The sequence below is a fragment of the Tricharina praecox genome, assembly GCF_024521635.1.
Source record: "Tricharina praecox strain CBS 144465 chromosome Unknown BZA05scaffold_22, whole genome shotgun sequence".
Classification (NCBI taxonomy): Eukaryota; Fungi; Ascomycota; class Pezizomycetes; order Pezizales; family Pyronemataceae; genus Tricharina; species Tricharina praecox.
Window position 1 is genome coordinate 351,060 of NW_026250424.1, and position 22,701 is coordinate 373,760.

Sequence of the window (22,701 nt, forward strand, 5' to 3'; positions counted from 1 at the left end):
TCATACAGATTGGAACTTACTACTCGGGCGACACCAACATTGAACAATGCGGGACGCCGACCCCTTCCCCTTCCCCTTCACCACGAGTAAGCCGAGAACAAAGTCGCAAAGCCGCAAAGCCGCAAAGCCGTGAATCTATATTCACATTCCTATATATATGATACCAGGCTGCTGCTGCTTTGTGGTCCCCGGGTGTCGACCGAGTACGGTATAATCTCCGGACTTCCGGTCGATTCGGTGGGATCAAAGAACAGGTAGGTCCTAGGCCATAATGAAGTCCAAAGACTACAGGTCATGTGGGCGTCTCGAAAAGCGGCCTTTGATACCATGGTTACCGTAGAGAAAGTCGAGTGAAAGGATGCGACCGTATACCTAGTATATAGTCTTAACCGCTGCCGATAGTACTAGTATATAGAGACGATGTCTCCCGGGGAAACCAAGTTTAAATGGTACCTACCAAGTCGACGCTGCAAGTTCCTGCCGAGTGAGTGAGAGCCACTCCTCGCACCCGCCATTGAGGTCTCATCCGGGCCACGGGCGCAAACGCTAACTGCACAGTGTAAGCCGCGCGCACGCACGGGCACGGGCGGGCGCTTCCTGCACGTCCGTCCGTCTTGGCGTAACTGCTCTATCATATGTAGAGTACCCACAGACCGCTGCCATCTCGGATCTCTCGCGATGGACCATGGGGGGGGAGGGGGGTCGTCGTTCGCAAGCTGCTCCGTGCATGCGAATTCACATTTCTGTAGATAGAGTAGATAACAAAGAGGGGATGTGGTGAGGTACTCTGGGTGCTTTATGTAGAGTAGGTTCGTTCGGACAAGCCAGCTTGGGTTGCCGTTGCCATGACTTTGCCGACCCCTGCCGCGCGGCCACCAAAGCTTGCTGTTGCGTCCAAGCCACTCTCTCAGCCACAGGCCAGAGCAGGCCAGGCCACGGTGTCGACGAGGGAACACTTTCGGATTATCCATCATACCGCCTCATCGACGCGGTCCTATTTGCTGCAGCAAGCAACTTGATGAGCAGAATAGCAGTGGCGAAACGACTTCTCCGACTCCCGGGCGACCAACGAACTGTCAGTTAGCGACGACGCCGAACTCTTCCGTTGCACCGCACCTCCCCCACCCACCCACTCAAGTACTCTAGGTACCTACAAACCTACATACAGACGCTACTGGAACAACTGCGCCAGAGCTCTGCAACTCAATTAGCTTACGACCACCACGACCACGACCACGCCCACGACCACGACCACGACACGGCACGGCAAACACGACACAATCGGCCATCACCACCCACACAGCGATGCGGATTACCTCGTGGATAGCATTGCTCCAGCTAGTGGCGGTGGAGCTATGCGGCGGCAGCAGCAGCAGCAACACACCACTCGCGCGACAGTACGATACGCGGGAGTACTACGCCGTGCACCTATCCCGCCATGCTACACCACACGACCTCGCCGGGCGGCTCGGGCTGGACTTCGAGGGGAAGATAGGGGAGCTCGACGACCACTACCTGTTCTCGGGGCCGAAGGGGGACGCCGACGTGATCGAACAGTACCAGCTGCGGCAGAAAGGAAAGCGGGATGCGAGCAGCGATGGGATCCTCTTCGCACAGAAACAGAAGCTGAAGCGCCTCGTGAAACGGATACCGCCGCCGCCGAGAGAGAAGAGGCTGGAAGACCGCGCGCAGGATAAGGGATTGGTGAGAGAGCTCGAGCATATCTCCAGCGCTCTGGATATTCGCGATCCGATCTTTCATGAACAGTGGCACTTGTTCAATACCGTGGAGCAGGGCCACGACGTGAATGTTACCGGTTTGTGGTTGGAGGGCATCACCGGGCACGGATCGACGGTCGCGATCGTCGATGACGGCCTGGACATGTACAGTGATGACCTGAAGGATAACTACGTTAGTCCCCCGTCCCGCGTCCCCCGTCCCGTTGAGCTTGGCTGATCGGGATACAGTTCGCAAAAGGTTCGTATGACTTCAACGACCAAACCGCGGAACCGAGACCCCGCCTTAGTGACGATCGACATGGTACTCGGTGCGCGGGAGAGATCGCGGCGGTGCGGAACAACGTCTGCGGTGTCGGCGTTGCCTACGATGCCAAAGTAGCGGGTATCCGCATCCTGTCGAAACAAATCTCCGACGCCGACGAAGCAGTCGCTTTGAACTATGCCTACCAGGATAATCAGATCTACTCGTGTAGTTGGGGACCGCCGGACGACGGCAAGTCTATGGAGGCGCCGGGAATCTTGATCAAGAAGGCGATCTTGAAGGGTATCAACCAAGGCCGGGGCGGGCTGGGGTCGATCTTTGTGTTTGCGTCCGGGAATGGTGCTGCCAATGGCGATAACTGCAACTTCGACGGGTACACCAACAGCATCTACAGTATCACTGTTGGAGCCGTGGACCGTAAAGGGAATCACCCATATTACTCGGAACACTGCTCGGCGCAGATGGTGGTCACCTACAGCAGTGGTAGCGGCGATGCGATCCACACGACCGACGTTGGCACCAACAAGTGTTACTCCGGCCACGGCGGCACATCTGCTGCCGCCCCACTGGCGGCGGGCATCTTCGCTCTCGTCCTGTCGGTACGGCCCGAGCTCACATGGCGAGACCTGCAGTACCTGTCGATGGACACAGCGGTGCCCATCAACGTGGACGACGGGATGTGGGAGAAGACAGCGCTCGGCAAGCTGTACAGCCACCGGTATGGCTACGGCAAGCTCGATGCCTACGCCATCGTGCAGGCGGCCAAGACGTTCAAGCTTGTCAAGCCGCAGACATGGTACAAATCGCCGGTGGTGCTCGCGAACCACGAGATCCCGCAGGGCCAGAAGGGACTGCGCAGCGAGATCGAAATCACCGAGCAGCACATCAAGGACGCCAATGTCGCGCGGCTCGAGCACGTGCAGGTGCGCATGAACGCTGTGCACGGCCGCCGTGGTGACTTGAGCGTCGACCTCATCTCGCCGAACGGCGTCGTCAGCCACATCGCGACGAAGCGGGATCTCGATAACAGCGCGCAGGGGTACGAGAACTGGGACTTCATGACCGTCAAGCACTGGGGCGAGGACGGCATCGGGAAATGGGCCATCATCATCAGGGACACCCAGGAGAACGAGTACAACGGCACGCTTGTCGACTGGAGCATCACGCTGTGGGGCGAGGCGATCAATGCCGACCTGGCCGAGCCCCATCCCCTACCGGGAGAGGAAAACAAGCTGCCTGCTTCGCACACGACCAGCGCGCTTCACACTACGACCGACCTGCCCAGCGAATTCCCCACAGACCATGCCGCCGCCACCGGCAATCCAACCGACCACCTGCACCGGCCGGTGAACTCCAAGCCCGGCAGCAGCAACGGCGCGCAAGGAACCCCGACCGACAACGGTCAGTCCCGCACCCCCCACTCCACTTACACACAGCATACTCACCCCCCGCAGCCGCATCCCCCTCATCTAGCTCTACTACCGCCGAAGACTCCACCAGCAGCGACTCAGCTGCCTACCTCCCCTCGTTCCTGCCCACCTTCGGCGTCTCAGCCAAGACGCAAGCATGGATGTACGGCGCGATCATCGTGATCGCGCTCTTCATCGGCGCAGTAGCAGTATACCTTCTCAAGCAGCGGCGCAAAGCGCAGGCGCGCGAGGACGGCATGAACTACGAGTTCGAGGCGCTCGGCGACGCCGATCTCGAGGAGGGCGGTGGGCGCTCCCGCGGCGGCAGCGGCGGCGGCGGCGGCCAGACCACTGGTGCTGCTGCAGGCGGCAGAAGAAAGGCCCGTGACCTCTATGATGCCTTTGGCGCTAGTGATGATGAGGAGGAGCTCTTCAGCGATGATAACGATGAGGATGGGGATGAGGATGCGGAGGCTAGCGAGAAGGAGGATTATTATGATCATGATGCTGCTAGGGGCATCGATGAGAGCGGCAAGGGTGAGGATAGGCAGAAGCTGCTGGGGAGGGAGAATCGGTGATGAGGGGTGGGCTGGGAGGTGCGGGGTGTAATGTATATGTTGCTGTTTTTTTAGGTGGTGTGGGGGGAAGGGCGGCGGGCGGGGTTATTGTTTGTTTGTTTGTTTAACAAGATCGATTCGCATTGAGTCATGGATGGATGGGGGGAGGGGGGGAGGGAGGAGGGGGATCCCACTTTGCTCTATGGCAAAGAGGACGGGACTGTATGGGTACAGGGTGTAGGGTGTATCGAGAAGACTTGCCATCATCGACATCGGAGGCTTGGAGGTATGCGTGATAAACGTCCGGCGATGTGAATGGCCATCTATAATCCAATGGACAAAGAACGATTAGTGCTGGTATGCTATGGTGTCTAAACTTCCGGTGAGCAGTGCTGGGTGGGCGATTCTGCGACTTGTCCAGGAAAACACGGGCAGCCTCGTACATAGCACGACTGGTCGGGAGTACCGGTATTCAAGGCCTGGCGGGACGGCGGGACGGCGCCGGGAGTGTCGAGGACGTTTAAAAGCGGGTGTGCTCTCGGAAATGCGGGCTTGGAACAGCGGCTTGGAACAGCGGCTTGGAACAGCGGCTTGGAATAACAGTGCCGGAACACAACAGAGCCGGAACACACCGGCTTGGAACACCGGCTTGGAAGATCCGGCCCGAAAGAGGCGGAGGAAGAGCACTCTACTTTACCATGACAGTTAATGGCATGGGGGAGTGAGGCTGAGTGAGCATCTTCGGAGAATCGGAGGATCAGAGAATCAGAGAATCAGGGTACTCAAGTCACGGCCCGATGCGATACGATGCGATCGGGGCGGGGAAATGTGTGTTGGCCCTTGGGCCATGAGCTTCCGTACGGGCGCCTTCGAATGTTGACCGGTAATTATGCCAGCGATGCGGCAGGCTTGCTGTGGTGCGGAACCTCATCGGTGGCAGATAGGAAGCCGGGAAGCCGAGCGGCTGCCGTGGTGCGTTACCGCCGAAACGTGGGAGCGGGGAGCGGGCTCTCTCTCTCTCTCTCTCTCTCTCTCCGTCACTCGGGGATGACTTGGACCTCAGCAGTGGTAACTACGTCATTGTACCTAGTATGCTCCACCGCTCACTACCGTTCGATACTGGCACTCTGGAGTCTTGTTGTGGCCGTCGTTGGTACCGGCGGTTGGTACTGTTTCTACTCACTATCTCTGGTCCAGTACGGTGCTGGCCAGGACCCTCAACGGAGAGATATCGCAGTGGTTTGGCGTGCTGTGGTTAGGCGTGCCGTTCTCCACCGGTCTCCATCGTTTGATACCAGCATCAATGTGTCCTACCAGAGCTGATTCTGTTGGCGGACGGACAATTCACGAGGCCGAACGCCGTCCAGCTGCCGGATATTCAAGAAAACCACAGACTAACCTTCCTTTAATGCAGTTCAGTTCAGTTCAGTTCTACCTATCGACCTCGATATTACTCCCCGGCAGCCAGACATAAATAAACCTACGTACCGGCACATGGCACGACCGAGTGCTGAGCCCTGACGCCTCGGTCGGCGGTCGCTGACATTGTCATCAAGCCTCCAGACTCCAGACTCTCGAGCTTAGCGCGCGTCCGGCGCCGCGGCAGCGTCAAGGGCCGTTACCAACTTACCATGTTTCGGCCACCTCTATGTAGGTAATATAGATAGAGTACCTACAAGGACTGTTTCCGTCCTTCGCACGAGCGAGCGCCTCGGCTTTCTCTTTCTCTTTCTCTTTCTCTTTCCCTTTCCCTTTCTCTTTCTCTCTCTCTTTCTCTTTCTCTTTCTCTTTCTCTTTCTTTTTTTATCCGTGTCTGTGTCTGTCTGTGTCTGTGTTGCGCGCAGGGCCCAGAGCTGGCTGGCGGACTGGCCCCTGCGTAAGTCTGGATGCCGTCTGATTCCATAATCACCATCCCATCCCACAACGCAACCACTGTCGGCTCCGGTCTCTGTGGTCGGTTGCTGTGGTGTGGAGTACATATACTACGTGCAGATTGGGGATGGGGGGCTGGATGGAGAGGAGGCACACACCGGCATACATGGAGTAGATAGATACGTAGCATGCCTACATACGAGCACAGTACACGGCACACAGTACACAGGTACTCTATGGACGGGGGTGCTTCGGGAGGATCTAGGTATCATTACACGTAGAGTAGAGTAGAGTACAGAGAGATGGCATGGATGGCATGGATGGCATGGATACAAGTGGGCGGATACCTAGATCTCACTTACATACCGTCCCCCGAGCAGCCGACATCCGGTGGGATGGGGAGGTTGGGTTGGGTGCTCGCTCAGTCCTCCATGTACTCCAGAGATACCTGGGTAGGTAGCTGCTTGGTGATGCTGGTGATGCTGGAGCAGCCGGTAACTCGGGACGGCCAGAGGGTTGAGCCGATGGGTTGGATCATAGCTGGAGCTGTGGAGGTGCAGTGGAGGTGCAGTACCTATCGGATCATGGCTGGCTGGCTCGAGCTGCTAACAAACTCTCTGTCTCTCCGTCTCTCCCAGTGCCACGTTACACGCCGCCCAGTCTGCGTCTAGTGGTGGTGTCTACATCATCTTGCACCGACTCGGTCGATCCTATCGAAGGAGTCGCGATCGGGTTGGGTCACCGTGCATGTGCGTGTCGAGAAAGGAAGGCTGTAGAATGGCAGAGCAAAGGTGGTGGAGTACCGGTACCTACTTCTCAGGTACTCTAGACGTGTAGAGTGCCCAAACATATTGTAGACATCGCCATCGCCATCGCTTCGCCGTGCTGTGCGGAATCTCCAACAGCCATCTCGCATCCGTACAGACGCCTCGGAAAGGTCCATCGACTCTCTCTCCCTTCTCATGTGATCAAGTCAGCACTTACTTAGCCGTCGTGATCTCCTCCGAACTTTGATCGGTTCCTGTGCTGTCCACTAGCGTCCGACCCCCCCGGCCGTCCGCTTTTGTCAGGATCTGAGCCCTTCAACGCCTCTATCGTCCCCTCTGCCGCTCCCCAAGTTCCAGCCCGACCCACTATCACATCAGCAACTTTTCTTCGCCTTTGTTCCGTCCGCTTCCCCCCTGCTTCCTCAGACCCTACCCCTCAACCCCCCCAACACTTCTCTTCTTCTCCTCGCAACCTGCTTCCATCCTATAAATCATCCCCCCCGCGTCCCGGCGTCCATCCTATTATCGACATTCCATCCTACCCGAAAAAAATCTAGCAACCACGTTTTCCTCCCGCTTCTTCAGATTTGCTCCTCTCCGGCCGTTGCTGGGAATCGCCTTTACCGCCTCGTCCGCAGTCCCCCTCCGACCGCCGTCTCCGTCTTCTCTGCATCCTAGCCTGCAAAAACAGAGCCGCAACATGCACAGCAAAGTAGTCAGTGAGTGCTCCCCAATCTCCCGTGGTCGTGTTGCTTCCTGGTTGGTTGTCTGCCTGTTTCGTTGCTAACGGATGGTCGCTCCGGATAGTTATTGGGTACTATGCGCAACCCCGCTATCGTGACACCGTTCCCCTCACTAATGCCTCAACAGGTCTGGCCCCGCCGCCCACACCGCTGCGGTGTACCTGGCCCGTGCCGAACTGAAACGTGAGTTCCGAACCGCTCTGCTCGGCTGGGAGAAATAATGGAGCAGTCATTGACACCACCGTACAGCGGTCCTCTACGAGGGTATGCTCGCGAACGGAATCGCCGCCGGCGGTCAATTGACGACCACCACCGACGTCGAGAATTTCCCTGGCTTCCCCAACGGAATTGGCGGACAAGAGCTCATGGTACGCACACCCGCCCATCACCGGCGTCGATCGAAAGGAACTGCCCTGACTCTGGTGGATTAGGAAAACATGAGGGCCCAGAGCGAGAGGTTCGGAACCGAGATCATCACCGAGACGGTCTCCAAGCTCGACCTGTCCGACCGGCCGTTCAAGTACTGGATCGAAGGTGAGGAGAGCGGCGCGCCCAACACCGCCGACACTGTCATCCTGGCTACCGGCGCGTCGGCGAGACGGTTGGGTCTGCTCGGAGAGGAGACCTACTGGCAGGCGGGAATCAGTGCTTGTGCCGTGTGCGACGGCGCCGTTCCCATCTTCAGGAACAAGCCGTTGGCGGTCATCGGAGGTGGCGACTCGGCGGCGGAGGAGGCCATCTTCTTGACCAAGTACGGCAGCAAGGTGACCGTGCTGGTGCGTAAAGACAAGCTCAGGGCGTCCAACATCATGGCTAAGCGTCTCTCGGCCCACCCCAAGGTCGAGATCAAGTACAACACCGTGGCGGAGGAGTGCTTGGGCAACGGAAAGCTCTTGGGCACGCTCAAGATCAAGAATGTCGTCACTGGCGAGATTGAGGAGATGGATGCCAACGGACTGTTCTACGCCGTAGGACACGAGCCGGCCACATCGCTCGTCAAGGGACAGGTCCAGTGTGACGAGGAGGGCTACATCATCACCCAGCCCGGAACTTCGTATACCAACATCAAGGGAGTGTTCGCCGCCGGCGACGTGCAGGACAAGCGGTATAGACAGGCCATCACCAGCGCAGGATCCGGATGCATTGCTGCTTTGGAGTGCGAGCGGCTTCTGGCCGAGGAGGAGGAGGACGAGGCTGTGCCAGTGTAAGTGTGATCCAGACCGTCATGGGTGTGCTCAAAACTAACGTCGACCTTGTCATCTCTACAGAGTCGAAGCAGAGAAGAGCGTGACCAATGGTGTTGCCCCGGAATACAAGTCCAACCCCATGATCTAATCTAAATGACACGGCTTTCTTCTTCTTGTTCATTGTGTTTCTTGTTATGTTTTATTCTGGCTTGGGAGTTGCTTTTCGATGGTGTTGATTAAAAGAACGAAAGGGATTTGAAGGAAGGGGAAGAAGCGTGTGGGCAAACTTGTAATTATTTTCGGCCCCCTGTTTCTTCCTCTTTTTTTCCTTCCTTCCTTCCTCTTTTCGTTTTGGGTTCCTTTTCGGGCTGGGTTATGCGGTTTTCCTTTTTCCTTTTTTCCCTTTCCGTTTCGTTTCGTTTCTGCGGTCTTTTTGGTAAAACATAGAGCGCATGGTATGGTATGCTTAGAAAGTGTGGAAGTGTCGAGGTGTGGATGTTAGAATGTGGTGTCAATTGGAGATTTCTCTGGTACAGTACTATTTTCCGAATCTGTGGAGAGAAATTCGTGAGAAATTCGTGATGAGAAAGGCATGTGTGCATGATGCGATGAGCATCGAGACTCGGGTTTTATTTTTTGTTGGCCAGTACAGTACCTCTGTCCATCTGCAGATCAAAACTCCAAGACTCGAGAAAGAGAGAGAATGATGCGATGTACCTATGCGTCTTCGCCACCCTCATCAAGACTCGACCGGGGGAGGGGGCCATCAACGATTAAGGGACATTGCGGGTGATATCGAGTGAACCGGCCAAAGCCGCACGAGTGCTCGAGTGCTCGGTTGTGTTCAGCCTCAACCGACTACCTACGGTACATAAAATGCCCGCACGAAGCAGAACCCATATATAAACAGCTAAAACTTCAAGGGCGCATTCGAACTGTGGATCTAGCTGGATAAGGTCGCTTCTGGAGTTCTAATGGAGGAAGAGGATAGAGGAGGAAAAGAAAGCACTTCTCTATGTATTTGGAATTGCAACCAATGGCGCCTGCCAAGCCTACATCCCTCAGAGTCAGGCAGGGCCAGGTTCGAGTTTAAGCACCAATTGCTACTCTGGAGTAAATAGCCTCTAGTTAACTTACTGGTGAACCCACACTCTTCTTTACCACCTACACACCCACGCACCACACCTCACCACACACCCTACAACCACACACGACACCTCACCTCACCAACAGCACCTACATACCTCCACCACCACCACCACCACCACCACAACCCGCACACGCCACGACCCACGACAAAAACTCGCGCACCATGTCCAGCGGCGTCGACGCGAAGCTCCTGAAGAGCACCAAGTTCCCGCCCGAGTACTCCAAGAAGGTGGACATGCAGAAGGTCAATGTCGAAGTGATGAAGCAGTACGTCCCCGTTGCACTTATCGGGGTTGGCTGGGGGTGCTGATGCGGACGCGGGGGCATAGGTGGATCGCGAAGCAGGTAGTCAAGATACTGGCCAACGAGGACGATGTCGTTATCGACTTCATCTACGGCATGTTGGAGGAGGGGAGATACGTGAGTAACAAAACAAAACTACCGTGGGCAAGGGGAAGGGTGGGGGGGGGGGGAAGGCGGGAGAGAGGCGGCGGCTGATAGAGACAAGCCCGATCCTAGGAAGATACAGCTGAACCTTACGGGGTTCCTCGAGAAGGAGACTCCCGGCTTCTGCAAGACCATGTGGACGCTGCTGCTGAGCGCCCAGGCCAGTCCGCAGGGCGTGCCGACGGAGCTGCTGGAGCAGAAGAAGGAGGAGTTGAGGCTGTTGAAGGTTCGTGTGCGGTGCGGTGCGGTCGGTGGTGCGGGTGGGATGGGATGGGATTGAAGGGCTGACGGGGCCCACAGGAGGACGCGGAAAAGGCTGCTGAGCAGCAACGGCTGCGCCGCGAGAAGGAGGACTCCAGTCGCCAGGAACTCGATGCGGTTCGGCAACGCGAGCGGGACGGACGGCAGCGCAGGGGTGGTGCGGGGGGGGAACGCGGCGGCGGCGATGACCGACGACGGAGGGGGGGTGGGCCGGGACATCGCGAGGATACGCGCCGTGACTCGCGTCGCTCCGCGACTCCGCCGCCGGCGCGATCGGCGAGGAGGGACTACTCTCCGCCGGCGAGAGGGAGTGGTGGTGGTGGTGGTGGTGGTGGCCGTGGCGGTGGGAGGTTTGACCGCGGGGACCGCGGGGGACGCAGGGCTGAGGCAGACACGTACATTCCGTCATCGCGCAGGGAATCTTATCGTCGGGATTTTGACGACCGTGAAGGCAGGGGCAACAACAGCAGCAGATATGGACGCTACGATCGCGAACGCGAGCGCGAACGGTCGCCGCCGCCTGCTACTTCTCGCCGCGGGGGGTACTCGAGGGACGACCGCGACCGCCGCTCGCGCCACTCTCCGGAGCGCGAGCGTGAGCGCAGCAGCAGACGCGATAGGTCCGAGAGACACCGATCCGAGTCTAGGTCTAAATCTCGCTCGAGGAAGCGCGGAGCCTCCAGCAGGGACCGCGGCAAGCGCAGGTCGTATAGCGTATCCTCGTACACCGGTTCGAGCTCTGCGTCTTCCAGATCCGGTTCGCGGTCATCCTACGGATCTTCGAAGTCGCGGTCCCGCTCCCGCTCCCGCTCCGCGTCGGCATCGCCCAACAAGAAGAGCAGCCGTAGGGACCGTACCCGCTCCGTCTCCGTCTCGTCCGCTAGGGGGGAGGATGGCGCGAAGAAACGCCGCGAACGATTGCCCCATAGGTCACATGCTGATACGAGGGAGAAGGAGAAGGAGAAGCGCGATAGAAGCCGTCATCATGAGGACCGCGATCATCGCGATCGGAGGCGACGCACGCGCACTCCGGATGATGCCGAGAAGGGCGAGAAGACCCGTGCAAAGGAAAAGGAGGGCAATAAGGACCGCGAGACCTCGCCTGGTACTAAACGCCAGCGGTCTGCGTCGCCCCACCGTCGAGGCACCAGCAGCAGCCGCAAGGACCGCGAGACGACTCCTGGCACCAAACGCCAGCGGTCCGCGTCGCCTGACCGTCAAGGCTCTAGCAGCAACAAGCGCACCAAGGACTCATCCGACGACGCAGCAGCGAAGAAGGGTGACGAAGAAGAAGAGGTTGGTGGTTTGTATTTTTCCGTTTGGCCAGGAATTACGGAGGTTTGCTGACTTGCTACTTGATACCAGTACTTGAAGCTCAAGGAGAACTTGCTCAGGGAGAGGCTGCTCAGGGAGAAAATTAGGAGGGATAGGAGGAGTAGTGAGTCCACGGGAGGCGGGAAGGAGCAGAAAATTGAGGGGGTGGAGGCAGTGGAGTGAGTGAATACGGATTTACCTTACCATACGATGCATTGTACAATAATTTATGAAGTCTGGTGGGATTGTGGAGCATATGTACGGCTTGCATACGGCTTGCTTTGATGTATCTATGATGAAGCCTTGAGCTGTGATTTGACCTATTGGGCTAGTTCGGTTGCCCGGTGATGGGTGATGGGTGAGCGTTCAACATACCAGCCCAAGTTGACAATTTGAGAAACTGCATATTGTCGAGTGAGCCAAAATACTCCAATACTTAGTATGCACAAATAAACTCTACGGACAATCACCAGTATACCTAGTATGTACCTACCCGCGTATACCTATAGCCCCGAAGTCGGAAACAAGTGTGCCGTGCTGTCTGTTCGTGCTGTTGAACATCTGGGCTGCCGAGGGTCATCAGGGGGAGATGAGAGATGAGAGATGAGAGTTTGCAGCTGCAGCTGCAGCACGGGTAACCTTCAGGCTTCAGCTCGTCGGGTTCCCATTGCAACTGAAACAGGTAGTATAGGTACCTACCTAGTAGTGAAGACTGTGCAGTGTGAAGTGTAATGACCTGCTAAGGGCCTAAGGGGGGCAGTGCACGTATGAACCGGTCAAGCTCCAAGGTTCAATGAGGATCTCCAAAGCCGGACTCCAATGGAACTCGGAAGTTGGAACAACATCGCGCATCGCGCATTGCGCATCACTCGCATGCTGCTACAACACCTACCTATAGTAGGTAAATTGATTTTCTCTCTCACTCCCGACCCAACCCGACAACTCTCTGCCAAAGTAGCATCCACTCGATGATGGCACGCATAGAACACCTAAGCACATGCATGCATATCATCAATCTTAACAACAGCGACTTGGAAACGTCGCGAGGCCGAACGCTTGAATGAATGAGCATTGAGCACCGTACCTGCAGCAACCAGTACCACTGCAACTACTCTACTGCAACCACTGCAACTACCTACCTACTGCAGCAGCAGCAAGCCAAAGCCAAAGCCAAAGCAGGAATAGGTACTACTGGTAATGCCAGTAATCATCGTCACCCCTACTACATACTCAGCACAACGGCGCCAGCTCAAATGGGTTGAAGGTCTGAGTGGCGATATACCTACCTACCTATCTCGAGCGTCACGGGTTGGAATGCTACAATGGGGGGAGAAAGTCACGTCGTGTCACTCGCGTTTTCACCTCCTGGGTGTACTCTACCGTGTTGGAGATATCACTCGGTTCGTTCGTTCGATGGGACATCAGTCAATATTTCCAACTCCCAACAGCATCGGGCCGGGGTGGTAGAGCTTTCTCTAGACCCCGCGGAGCTGGCAGGAAAGGTTGGAAGTTGGTGGTTGCCATAGTCTAGTAAGGCTGCATGCGACAATAAATTGATGTTCTCTCTCTCTCTCTCTCCAACTCCCAACATCTATCTGCTGGGAACTTGGAAGACCTACTACCTACCTACCACTCACGACCATATGTGACGATATTAGGAAGCAGTCAGTTGGTCAGTCAGTCAGCAAGTATCGGTGTCAGCAGCAAAAGCGATAACACTTGACACCATCATACGAAGGACTTTACAAGTTACAGTTCTTGTTCTAGTTCTTGTTCCTGCCAGTAGGTACGATGAGTGAGTGGGCGAATCGACAAGAGCCATTGGAGAAAACCGGCATGTATGTAGGTGCTCTAAGTACACGAGTGCAGCTGTATGACGGGATGGAATCGCAACCGCAGCAATGATGCGAAAAATAATGCGAAAAGCTGGGCGCCAGTTATACGGGTGTCAGCCACACACTGTAGTAACTCTCGGTCGGCAACAACCATCAGACTCCAGATTTTCAGTTTGAACCTTGTTCCGCTTGATACATCTATTGCAATCAAAGACGGCTCTTTGTCCAGTTTTTTTTATCGCGACGGCGATTATCATTTAGCTGAGGATTTGGTGTGATGTTGTGGCTTGCGATGTGGCTTGCGATGTGGCTCGTTAGAAAAGCAAGTTATCGTCGAGACTCGAACCCACGCCCAATAAAAAAAACTTTGTAGCTCTTCTTTGTAAAGCGTGTCATCCTTAGTGCAGGGGCCATGCTAATCTTCTCTGTATCGTTTCAAATTGACCATGTGTCCCGAAGGACGAATGTATACGCTTGTGGTTGGCTATAACATACAATTTTCGGAGAGACATTTGGCGCTAACAACACTGCTGCATATATGCGGTGCCTTCAACCACCTCACCTATGATATGCCGCCATCCCACCCACATCACCTACATACAGAGAATATTTGCTTGAACCTTGACGCGCTTTACACAGAAGAGCGATAAAAATAAATAATCTCCAAAGCGGGCCGATGTAGTCACCATAGAAGTCAGTGAATCTAGGAGTCTCGAACACCGCAGTGAGTAACTACCCATTGTCTCGAGCCTTGATGTGTTAAACCGCCCACACGACAACAGCCATATCCTCTCACAACAACTGATCACACACCACACAAAGAGCTACATACTCACGATGATTGACACTCTACGCGAAATGCTTTCTTTGCGCCCCTGTGCAGTGCGGATGTCCAGTTCACCGCCGCCGCCGCTGCCGATAGTTAGCAGTCGGGTTCGGGCCCGGAGTTCCCAATTTTCGCTAAGATCCGAGAGACAGATACCCAGCTTCCACGGACTCACAGAGCTGGTCCCGTGGCGTTCATGCTTCGTGCCCCCTCGCCTGTTTGGCTACGATGGTAACTTTAAGCCCAGGGCCAAGACGTTTTCCAGTACTGTGGTCTGGACTCTGGATTCGCTGCCTAGATCGATGCCCTGCCGACGGGGTATCTATATCTCCATATGCCACCGAGACCGTTCGCAAGAGGATTCCACGGTTCCTAGGATGAGAGGCGGGTAGGTACAGCTAGTGCTCAGGCCGTTCTTTACGCGCGAGCTTCGACTACGGTATCGCCTTCAGTCTGCTCGTAGGTCGAGGTCTGGAGAGGCTATTTGTTCTGCCGGTGGAGACGCCGGCGAATGTCCGCTGGTACCGCTAGTTACCGCAAGGACGTCGAGGTCAAAGTGGAGTACGGTGTGTATCGAGGCGGATCGTTCTTGACATCGCATACGGTAGATACTTTTAGTCCAGGTATAAAAAAACGCCGGATTGGTGGCGAGACGACCCACAAGTTCCACAACCAACTCCGCCGTGACACGAAACTCGCTTCGACGAGAAGTAACGATCTATGCTAGGTAGCTCCGGGCTGCTAGAATAGCGAATGAGGGTAGTAGATCAGGTACACACATACACACACCGGGTACATATTCTACATTGTACCCCGAAATCCGGCTCGCAGTGGATATGCACACATGCGGCAAAGCAGATAAACAGGTTGGATTGAGTTTAGCGCGCATCGGAACCGCGAGGCGGAAAGAGGGACCCGTAGCTCGCAAATCGTACCGCAGTTATGAACCATACCACGTTGTGCAAGGGTGGCATCGGACTCGGCGGACTGCAGCGTTGGTTGTGTGAGCTGACCTTTGCTGATGAACTTTTATGACCCACGTACGGTAGGTACGTCACGTGACGGCAGTGGAGTTCGACTCGCGCATGGTAGAGTACAGTCGCCGGTGGAGCGCGGGAGGCATGTACATACCGGTACCAGGTACGGTAGGTGCTCTACATAGAGTACGAATGCCTGCCGTGTCGGCTTCGGGCCAAGGAGACTCCGGTTGCTTGAGCTACCTAGTAGCTACCGGCAATCCACGGCTGTCCCTTGTGGCTACGATGATCCCCGCCATGATGCCGAGTAGATGGGAGGTCTTCTCACTGGCAACGCTTGGCCAGAAAAATAAGCCTTAGAAATCCTCTGGCTCTGGATGATTTTCCGCACGCAGTTACTCAGACATCGGCATCCACATATCTCTCGGACAAGAAAAGGCGTGACCTGCAACCTGAGACCTCTGCACGTAGGTACCGGAATCCCCTTGTCTTGCGTTTAATAAATTGACTCGGCTCGGTAGAGTATGTAGACTCACGTCCTCCAGTCATACGGTACTATATCCAATGACTGAGTCTCCATTTGGTTAGATAGTAGGTTGTGTTTTAGAGTGATGACTGGGACTCCACTACGGAGGTGGATACGATTACTATACCTACGCGACGGCACGACGGGAGAGAGCGAGTCATACATAACCGAACTCCCTTCCTCGCCGAGCTGAGGGCGAATCCGCGAATCCGAGAACCCGGATAGAATACCGCAGCCGGGACCCGGGGTATGTGTGAGTCGTCTGTATAACACAAAATCGGAGTTCCGAGCTGCTTGGTCTCGGAGCTCCGAGCACACACTTCCGCCGGTTGGTAGCTAGGTATATCGCTGTATGTACGGTACTGTACTCGGGTGTTGCTTTTCCAACCAGGGCCTCGAGAGAATTATAAAGACGACATAGATATCCTCGCTATTGAGGAATTTGAAGCTCATCAAGCTCGAGCTCGTCCAATCCAGCTTCATTACCTTCGGCTTCTCCAGACATCCGACTATCCAGCTCATTACCTCCCATACCATACCATACAGCACTCTGCAAGCCACACAGAGCCACCAGACTTTCCTCGAAATGACCGAAATCAAGAACGTAACCGTGGTCGGCGTAAGTTCACTCCCAACCATCAGTCTAGTTAGCTCCCTTACTGTGCCAAATTTCGTACTGACGGTTCCCAGGGCACTGGCAATCTCGGCCGGAAAATAGTTAGCACCCTCCTCGCCGCAAACCTCAACGTCACGATCCTCTCCCGCGCCACCACCACCCCACCAGCAGAACTCTCTCCAGATATCAAATTCCTCACGGCGGACTTCACCTCCATCTCCTCGCTTGCCGCCGCCCTCAAGCAAGCATCCACCGACGCCGTCGTCAGCGCCGTCGGGATAGCCGGGGTACCCGGGCAGACGCTTCTGATCGAGGCGGCCCTAGCGGCCGGCGTGGCCCGTTTCGTGCCGAGCGAGTTCGCGAATGCGCCTGTGACGATGCGCCGAGCGGGGGCGGGAGAAGGGCTGGCGGAGCTCGCGTATGCGCGGGAACCGAAGAGCGCGATAATGGAGTATCTGATCCGGCGATGCGACGAGAGCGGCGGCGCCATGAGCTGGAGCGCGGTGGCCACAGGGAACTTCTTCGACTATGCGCTCAGGAAGTTTCCCAACGGCATGGGCTTCAACGTCAAGGAGAGGACCGCGGTGCTGATCGACTCCGGCGCGGAACCGTTCACCGGCACGACGCTGGCTGGAATCGCGGACTCCGTCCTCGGCATCCTGCTCCACCCGCAGGAGACCTGCAATAAGTACTTGAGGGTAAGGTCGGTCGAGACTACGCAGGCGGAAATCTTGAGGGCGTTTGAGGATGTGACGGGGGTGAAATGGAAGGTCGAGCACCAAAACGGGCAGGAGCTGCTGGATAGGGCGAGAGGAAAGCTGGAAAGGGGAGAGGGGGCCACATTGGATTTGGTCAGGGTGCAGTTGTTTATGGAGGGTGCGGGGAGGAGTGTGTTGGTGAGGAGAGGGGAGGGTGACAACGAGTTGCTCGGGGTGAAGGAAGAGGATGTGACGGAGGTGGTGAGGGCGGTGGTGGCGGATGTTGAGTTGCTCAGGGTGAAGGAAGAGGATGTGATGGAGGCGATGAGGGCGGTGGTGGCGGATGCTGAGGCTGCCCAGGCCGATTAGGCGACTTGGAAGCATGAGAGACGTTCCGGTGCTATTGCTTGTGCTCGGTAAACGAATGGAGCGTGGGAGGAAGGTTCTGCAAGTCTTGTGTACGTAATTCATCGCAAAAGATCACCCACCCGCTGCTTATAGTCCGCACGAGGTGTATATGTAGATCTACAGATGGAGAAAACAAGGGAGGGATTTGCGGGAGGTTGCTCCGTGAGCTGTAAAGAATAGAGATTTGAGCTTAGTAGAGTTCCTGCCATGTCCTTAGAGACCGCGGATAGCGATGCTCCATGTCCACCATTCAATCATTTGGCCTCCTGAGAGGATGAATATATCTAAATCTTCAGGTGTCTACAATAAAACTTTTCGATAGGAGCCATTTATTTACAAAAGCAAGCGGTGTTGATTTGTTCTCTGGCGATGACACTGATTAACTTTTCAAATTGCCATTGTAACTCCTCGCAGCTTGCCTGCAGAATAACTCGTTTAAATCATCCACTATCAATCGAGTTGCACGACAGAATCGATTGTTTCGCGTTAAACCATCCCCGCCGAGTCGGACCGCGTACCTATCCCACATCCCCCAACGGCAGTGCCAACGATGGCAGCAACATTGGCAGCTCTTTCGAGAGAGTCCGGTGAACTGCACCCTCCGGCGTGAGGAAGTGAGTATAGCCGCACAAGGTACAGGATAGACTACCGATATCCCGCCGTAGGGGGCGGTTTGACACTCTCCTCCGCTGGGAGCTGTGGGTCCGCACGAAGAGAGTTTTACTGGTAGGGGGATCTGGTCCGCTTCTTCGCCAGTACGGTACTCTCCACTCGGCCCGTGCTTCATGTGGAATTTAAGGCGAGTCTAGTCGTAGTTGTTTGGCCGTTGAAGTGCACGCGATGCATAGCCGCACTCGGTGTAGCTTTCGAGCGATTATCTGATACGCCGGAGTTTAAAGCCGTTGCTGTGGAAACCCCGCCATGAAGTGCGCCAATCTGCATCATGTCAAAACCGGTCGTCTCACCACATCTGATCAACAATCATCTTTAGTGTCGCGCTCTGTCGCGCTGCATGGATCCAGCCGGACTGTCGGGTTAGAAATGCAAGAGCCCGCCGGTCTGATGCTGGCTGGCCGAAACCCGGCCTCGGCCCTGCCCCACCGACCGGGCTCTCGGGATGCCGAATGCATATGTGTCAACAGCGCGAACCAGCTCCAAGTGCGCTTTTCGTGAGGATTCAAGAGACCGTGTCTAAATCCGGAAAATTACCGTGTACACCCGGGATAACCGAGTAAGCGGATTGCTTCGCTTTGTAAAGCACGACATCTCTGTCAGCGGCCAGTTCGGCCCTGATCCCTCGAAAACACTTCAGACGGCTTGTCCCGTGCGGCAACCCTAGTACAGTGCACATGCTGCCCAGCTCAGCTCTCTCCCGACCACGGATAATATCGACATCGACGCCGACGACGACTATCACCGTACCGCTGCCTCCCCCCTACGCTCCTCGCTCCAACACACCCGCGGACAGGCGCCGAGAATTCCACTTCCTCCGCAGCTTCGGCTGGCCCCGCAATCATCATGAACTGTCCGACACGAGATACGAATCCCTATGATTTGGAAGGTAGTTTGGCGTGCTCACCACCCCTTTTGCGAAAAAGAACGCCGTTGACGAACCCAACAACAAACATGAAGGCCACAATCAAAACCCACCTCTCTTCCCACCGGAGCTCACTACGCGGTCGTCTCTCGTATGTTTATTCCGAATCCTTGCGCTTCGCACGAACGCGCGCACGCATGGCATCTGTTTCCGACGAGCCAATGCTGCACTGCGCAGGGCTGAGATTCCTGCTTGTGAATAGGTTTGCGGCGGAAAGACAGATGGCGTGTACAACCTACCGTTACACGTTCTTGCTCTGTTCATTATACTGGCAGTGTCGGTATTAGGCATGTACTCTCAGTCTGGCGGTGGGAGTGGTGGTGGATGTGGCGGTGGTTGTAGAGGGTACTGACTGCCGACAGCCTGTTCGTTCCCGTTAGTCGTCAAGAAAGCACCGCAGCTCAGGGTCCCGCATTACTTCCTGTGAGCGCGCATACTCTCCCCAGTCCGCATATGCCGTTACTGACAGCTTCCAGGTTCCTCTCGAGACAGTAATTAGCCTCTTCCTCCGCCCCGACCCGAACGAAACCTCCGCTACCCAACTAGAGAGATCGTCCTGTTGACGTAAAGATAGCTTCGGTACCGGTGTTCTGATTGCTACCGCCTTCGTGCACGTGCGCTACCCTCCCCTGGTCTCTCGTCTCGTGCGATTCTGACACCACTACAGCTCCTACCAACCGCGTTCACATCCCTCACGGATCCATGTCTCCCCAAGTTCTGGAACGAAGGCTACCCCGCGATGGCCGGCCTCATCGCCATGGCCTCGGTCTTCGTCGTCGTATCGATCGAGATGTTCTTCTCCACCATGAACGGCGGCGCTATGGGTGGCTGTCACGGCGGCCCCAGTGCCGGTTACGAAGTCCTCACTCCCACCACAGCGTCCTTCGGCCACAGACGCGGCGCCAGCAGCGCCAGTGCGGCAAGCTTCACGAACGGAGGAAGAAACCCGCCCAGTGAGGCCATTCGACCGGTACGCCGAACCCGCAGGAGCAACAGCATAGGAAGCCAGTTGCAGAGGATCGAGCTCAGCGCGGATGTCTTGCAATACGACGAGGCCTGCTCTGATGGGGAGGATTCGCCTGATCCCGAGGCGCATCACAAGAGCGACTATGAAGACGACGATGCCGACTCGGATGACGCTAACGAGGTCACGGAGTTGAGGTCTCTGAATTCGAATGGCCAGAAGATGTCAACGAGTGCGGGTCATACGAGGAGGCCTGGCGGTGGAAGGCTGACGGAGGAGCAGCAACAAAAGAAGAACCTGTTGCAGGTTATGCTGTTAGAGGCGGGGATTTTGTTCCATAGTGTTTTTATTGGTATATCCAATCTCGATAATGCCGCCTTCTCCTTGCCGCGACTAACTTCCTCCTAGGAATGGCATTATCGGTTGCTACCGGATCGAATTTTATAGTCCTCTTGATTGCGATCACCTTTCACCGTACGTACGCCTTGTCCGCACTCCCTCCATTCCAGGACTGACTCCCAGTAGAAACATTCGAAGGCCTGGCACTGGGCTCACGCATCGCCGGTATCACCGCCTTCGCCAAGGACTCTCCCAAGCCGTGGCTCATGTGTCTCGCCTACGGCACCACGACGCCAATCGGTCAGGCCATCGGCCTACTGACCAGAAACCTCTACGACCCAGCAAGCCAGACCGGTCTACTCATGGTCGGCGTCATGAACGCCATCTCCTCCGGCCTGCTCTTGTTTGCAGGACTGGTGGAGCTTCTGGCAGAGGACTTCTTGAGTGACGAGAGCTATGTGATACTTACAGGGAAGCGGAGGCTTCAGGCTTGTGCGGCGGTTGCGGCGGGCGCAGCCGGTATGGCGCTGGTTGGCGCGTGGGCTTGATAAGGCTTTTTTGGGCGGTGGTGGGGGTATATTATTATGTACTAATGGTCCACTATTCGGATCTGGGCTGGATGGCGCTGGATTTTGCTCTTGCTTTGCTTAAATATATGTTGCGTTTGATTATTGCCTAAACATCAAGGCTTGGTGAATCAGTGCTCGAGTGATCGTCTATGCATGTGTTTTTCGATCTCGAGGCATCTTCCAAATCCAGAAGGATACAGGTAGTTGAGGATGCAGCGAGCGAGAAGTATGTAGCTTGGAACAGCTCATCCACTTCTCAAGATCTGATTCAAGTTGGGACCGTCAATCAATCACATGCCAAGCCCCACCCCACCACGCCGGCGGCCGCACGGACGGCCGTCACCCCACCTTTCCAGCTACCAGCTAACTAGAGCTCCACACCCCGCCAACCACCTCCATGCCCGCGTCCAGCAGTAGCGACGAGGACTTCGCGCGGCGCCTAGCCGCGCTCAAATCCAAGCCGTAACTACACCCGCCACCGCCCCGTCCTCGAGCCCTTCCACACGTGCATCTAACCATTCCTTTCCTACAGAACGCCCGACGACACCGCGAGCGCCAGCTCGGATGACGTGCTCTCCGCGCGCTTCGCGGCACTGTTCTCGCGCGCGCCCGGCTCCACCCTTACTACTCCACCCGCAGTAGCGAAGCCAAAGACGAAGGATACGCCGGGAAACCCCGAGGACGAGCTCGACTTCTCGGAGCTGGTCGCTGGGGTGCAGCGGGAGAAGGGACGGGCGTGCGACGACGTCGGCGCAAAGGATAGGGCGGAGATCGACGCGCTGCTGGAGGAGGCGGCGGGGTTTGCGGGAGAGGCGGAGGAGGCGCCGGAGTGGTTGGCTGATGTTGGGGTGGAGGAGGGGGAGGGGGAGGCGGAGGGGGCAAAAGGGACGGGCAGCGAGTGGGATCTGAAGGATGAAGAGGACGAGATCTTAAAGAAGGTGCGGGAGGAGGTGGAGTGGGAGCGCCGGCATGGGGTGGTCGATTCCGACGAGGAGGAGGAGGAGGAGGAGGAGGAGGAGGATCACAATGCGCACCTGAAAGAGGAGCGGAAAGAGGGCGATGAGGATGATGATGGTGAGCTTGCTGCGTTGGCGGCTAGGTTCAAAGCTCTCGGCGGAGGTGGCGCCGGTGGAACGGGTGGTGAAGGCGGTGGGGGAGACCTCGATCTACCAGCGGTCCCCTCCGTGGCGCCGGGGAGTGCCCTCAGAATCACACCAAAAAAGAAGATGGAACTGCCAGGCATCAGTGAGATCGATACGTGGTGCTGTATTTGCAATGAGGATGCGGAATATAGGTGCTCGGGATGCGATAATGACATTTATTGCAAGGAGTGTTTGTACGAAGGTACGCAAGGGGGGAGAATAGGGAAGTGTAAGGAGTGCATGCTAACATTGGGTGATAGCGCATGTGGGTCCGCAAGCTGGGTATGAGGAGAAGAGACACAAGTGGACGAAGTATGTACGGCCAAAGAAGATTATCAGTGCGCAATAGATATGAGGAAATACAAACAAACACGAGTGAACGTTGCAAATGGTTTTTTGAACTTGGCTTATTAATATCAACCATCTCCAACAAATTCCCATGCTTTGACAAATGCTTAATGGCAAGAATAGACATTACTATGTTCAGCAGGCACTTG

At 56.0% G+C, this 22,701-nt stretch overlaps 7 protein-coding genes across 7 annotated transcripts; all 7 read left to right on the forward strand.

Moving 5' to 3' along the window:
• Positions 1–847: 847 nt before the first annotated feature.
• On the forward strand, positions 848–4,325 carry BZA05DRAFT_438026 (peptidase S8/S53 domain-containing protein). Its single transcript, XM_051486473.1, has 3 exons — positions 848–1,911; positions 1,968–3,402; positions 3,456–4,325. Exons 1-3 carry the CDS (start codon positions 1,306–1,308, stop codon positions 3,986–3,988), a joined length of 2,574 nt encoding a protein of 857 aa, XP_051337113.1. The 5' UTR covers positions 848–1,305; the 3' UTR covers positions 3,989–4,325.
• Positions 4,326–6,981: 2,656 nt separating this feature from the next.
• On the forward strand, positions 6,982–8,876 carry BZA05DRAFT_130047 (uncharacterized protein). Its single transcript, XM_051478782.1, has 6 exons — positions 6,982–7,325; positions 7,414–7,420; positions 7,477–7,532; positions 7,599–7,717; positions 7,781–8,553; positions 8,618–8,876. Exons 1-6 carry the CDS (start codon positions 7,307–7,309, stop codon positions 8,682–8,684), a joined length of 1,041 nt encoding a protein of 346 aa, XP_051337114.1. The 5' UTR covers positions 6,982–7,306; the 3' UTR covers positions 8,685–8,876.
• Positions 8,877–9,848: 972 nt separating this feature from the next.
• On the forward strand, positions 9,849–10,412 carry BZA05DRAFT_341308 (PWI domain-containing protein; the record flags this gene model as incomplete). Its single annotated transcript, XM_051480999.1, has 3 exons — positions 9,849–9,952; positions 10,015–10,109; positions 10,189–10,412. 3 exons carry the CDS (start codon positions 9,849–9,851, stop codon positions 10,410–10,412), a joined length of 423 nt encoding a protein of 140 aa, XP_051337115.1.
• Positions 10,413–10,910: 498 nt separating this feature from the next.
• BZA05DRAFT_405842 (uncharacterized protein) lies at positions 10,911–12,059 on the forward strand. The gene has a single exon (XM_051484435.1). It carries the CDS (start codon positions 11,286–11,288, stop codon positions 11,763–11,765), a length of 480 nt encoding a protein of 159 aa, XP_051337116.1. The 5' UTR covers positions 10,911–11,285; the 3' UTR covers positions 11,766–12,059.
• Positions 12,060–16,820: 4,761 nt separating this feature from the next.
• Positions 16,821–17,723, forward strand: BZA05DRAFT_405848 (uncharacterized protein). Its single transcript, XM_051484436.1, has one exon. It carries the CDS (start codon positions 16,865–16,867, stop codon positions 17,552–17,554), a length of 690 nt encoding a protein of 229 aa, XP_051337117.1. The 5' UTR covers positions 16,821–16,864; the 3' UTR covers positions 17,555–17,723.
• A 1,053-nt stretch (positions 17,724–18,776) lies between these two features.
• On the forward strand, positions 18,777–21,173 carry BZA05DRAFT_405851 (Zinc/iron permease). Its single transcript, XM_051484437.1, has 9 exons — positions 18,777–19,154; positions 19,226–19,281; positions 19,393–19,477; positions 19,553–19,613; positions 19,667–19,681; positions 19,765–19,804; positions 19,858–20,506; positions 20,563–20,628; positions 20,680–21,173. Exons 1-9 carry the CDS (start codon positions 19,112–19,114, stop codon positions 21,039–21,041), a joined length of 1,377 nt encoding a protein of 458 aa, XP_051337118.1. The 5' UTR covers positions 18,777–19,111; the 3' UTR covers positions 21,042–21,173.
• Positions 21,174–21,341: 168 nt separating this feature from the next.
• BZA05DRAFT_438031 (uncharacterized protein) lies at positions 21,342–22,645 on the forward strand. Its single transcript, XM_051486474.1, has 3 exons — positions 21,342–21,524; positions 21,595–22,406; positions 22,465–22,645. Exons 1-3 carry the CDS (start codon positions 21,460–21,462, stop codon positions 22,551–22,553), a joined length of 966 nt encoding a protein of 321 aa, XP_051337119.1. The 5' UTR covers positions 21,342–21,459; the 3' UTR covers positions 22,554–22,645.
• The last annotated feature ends 56 nt before the right edge of the window (positions 22,646–22,701 follow it).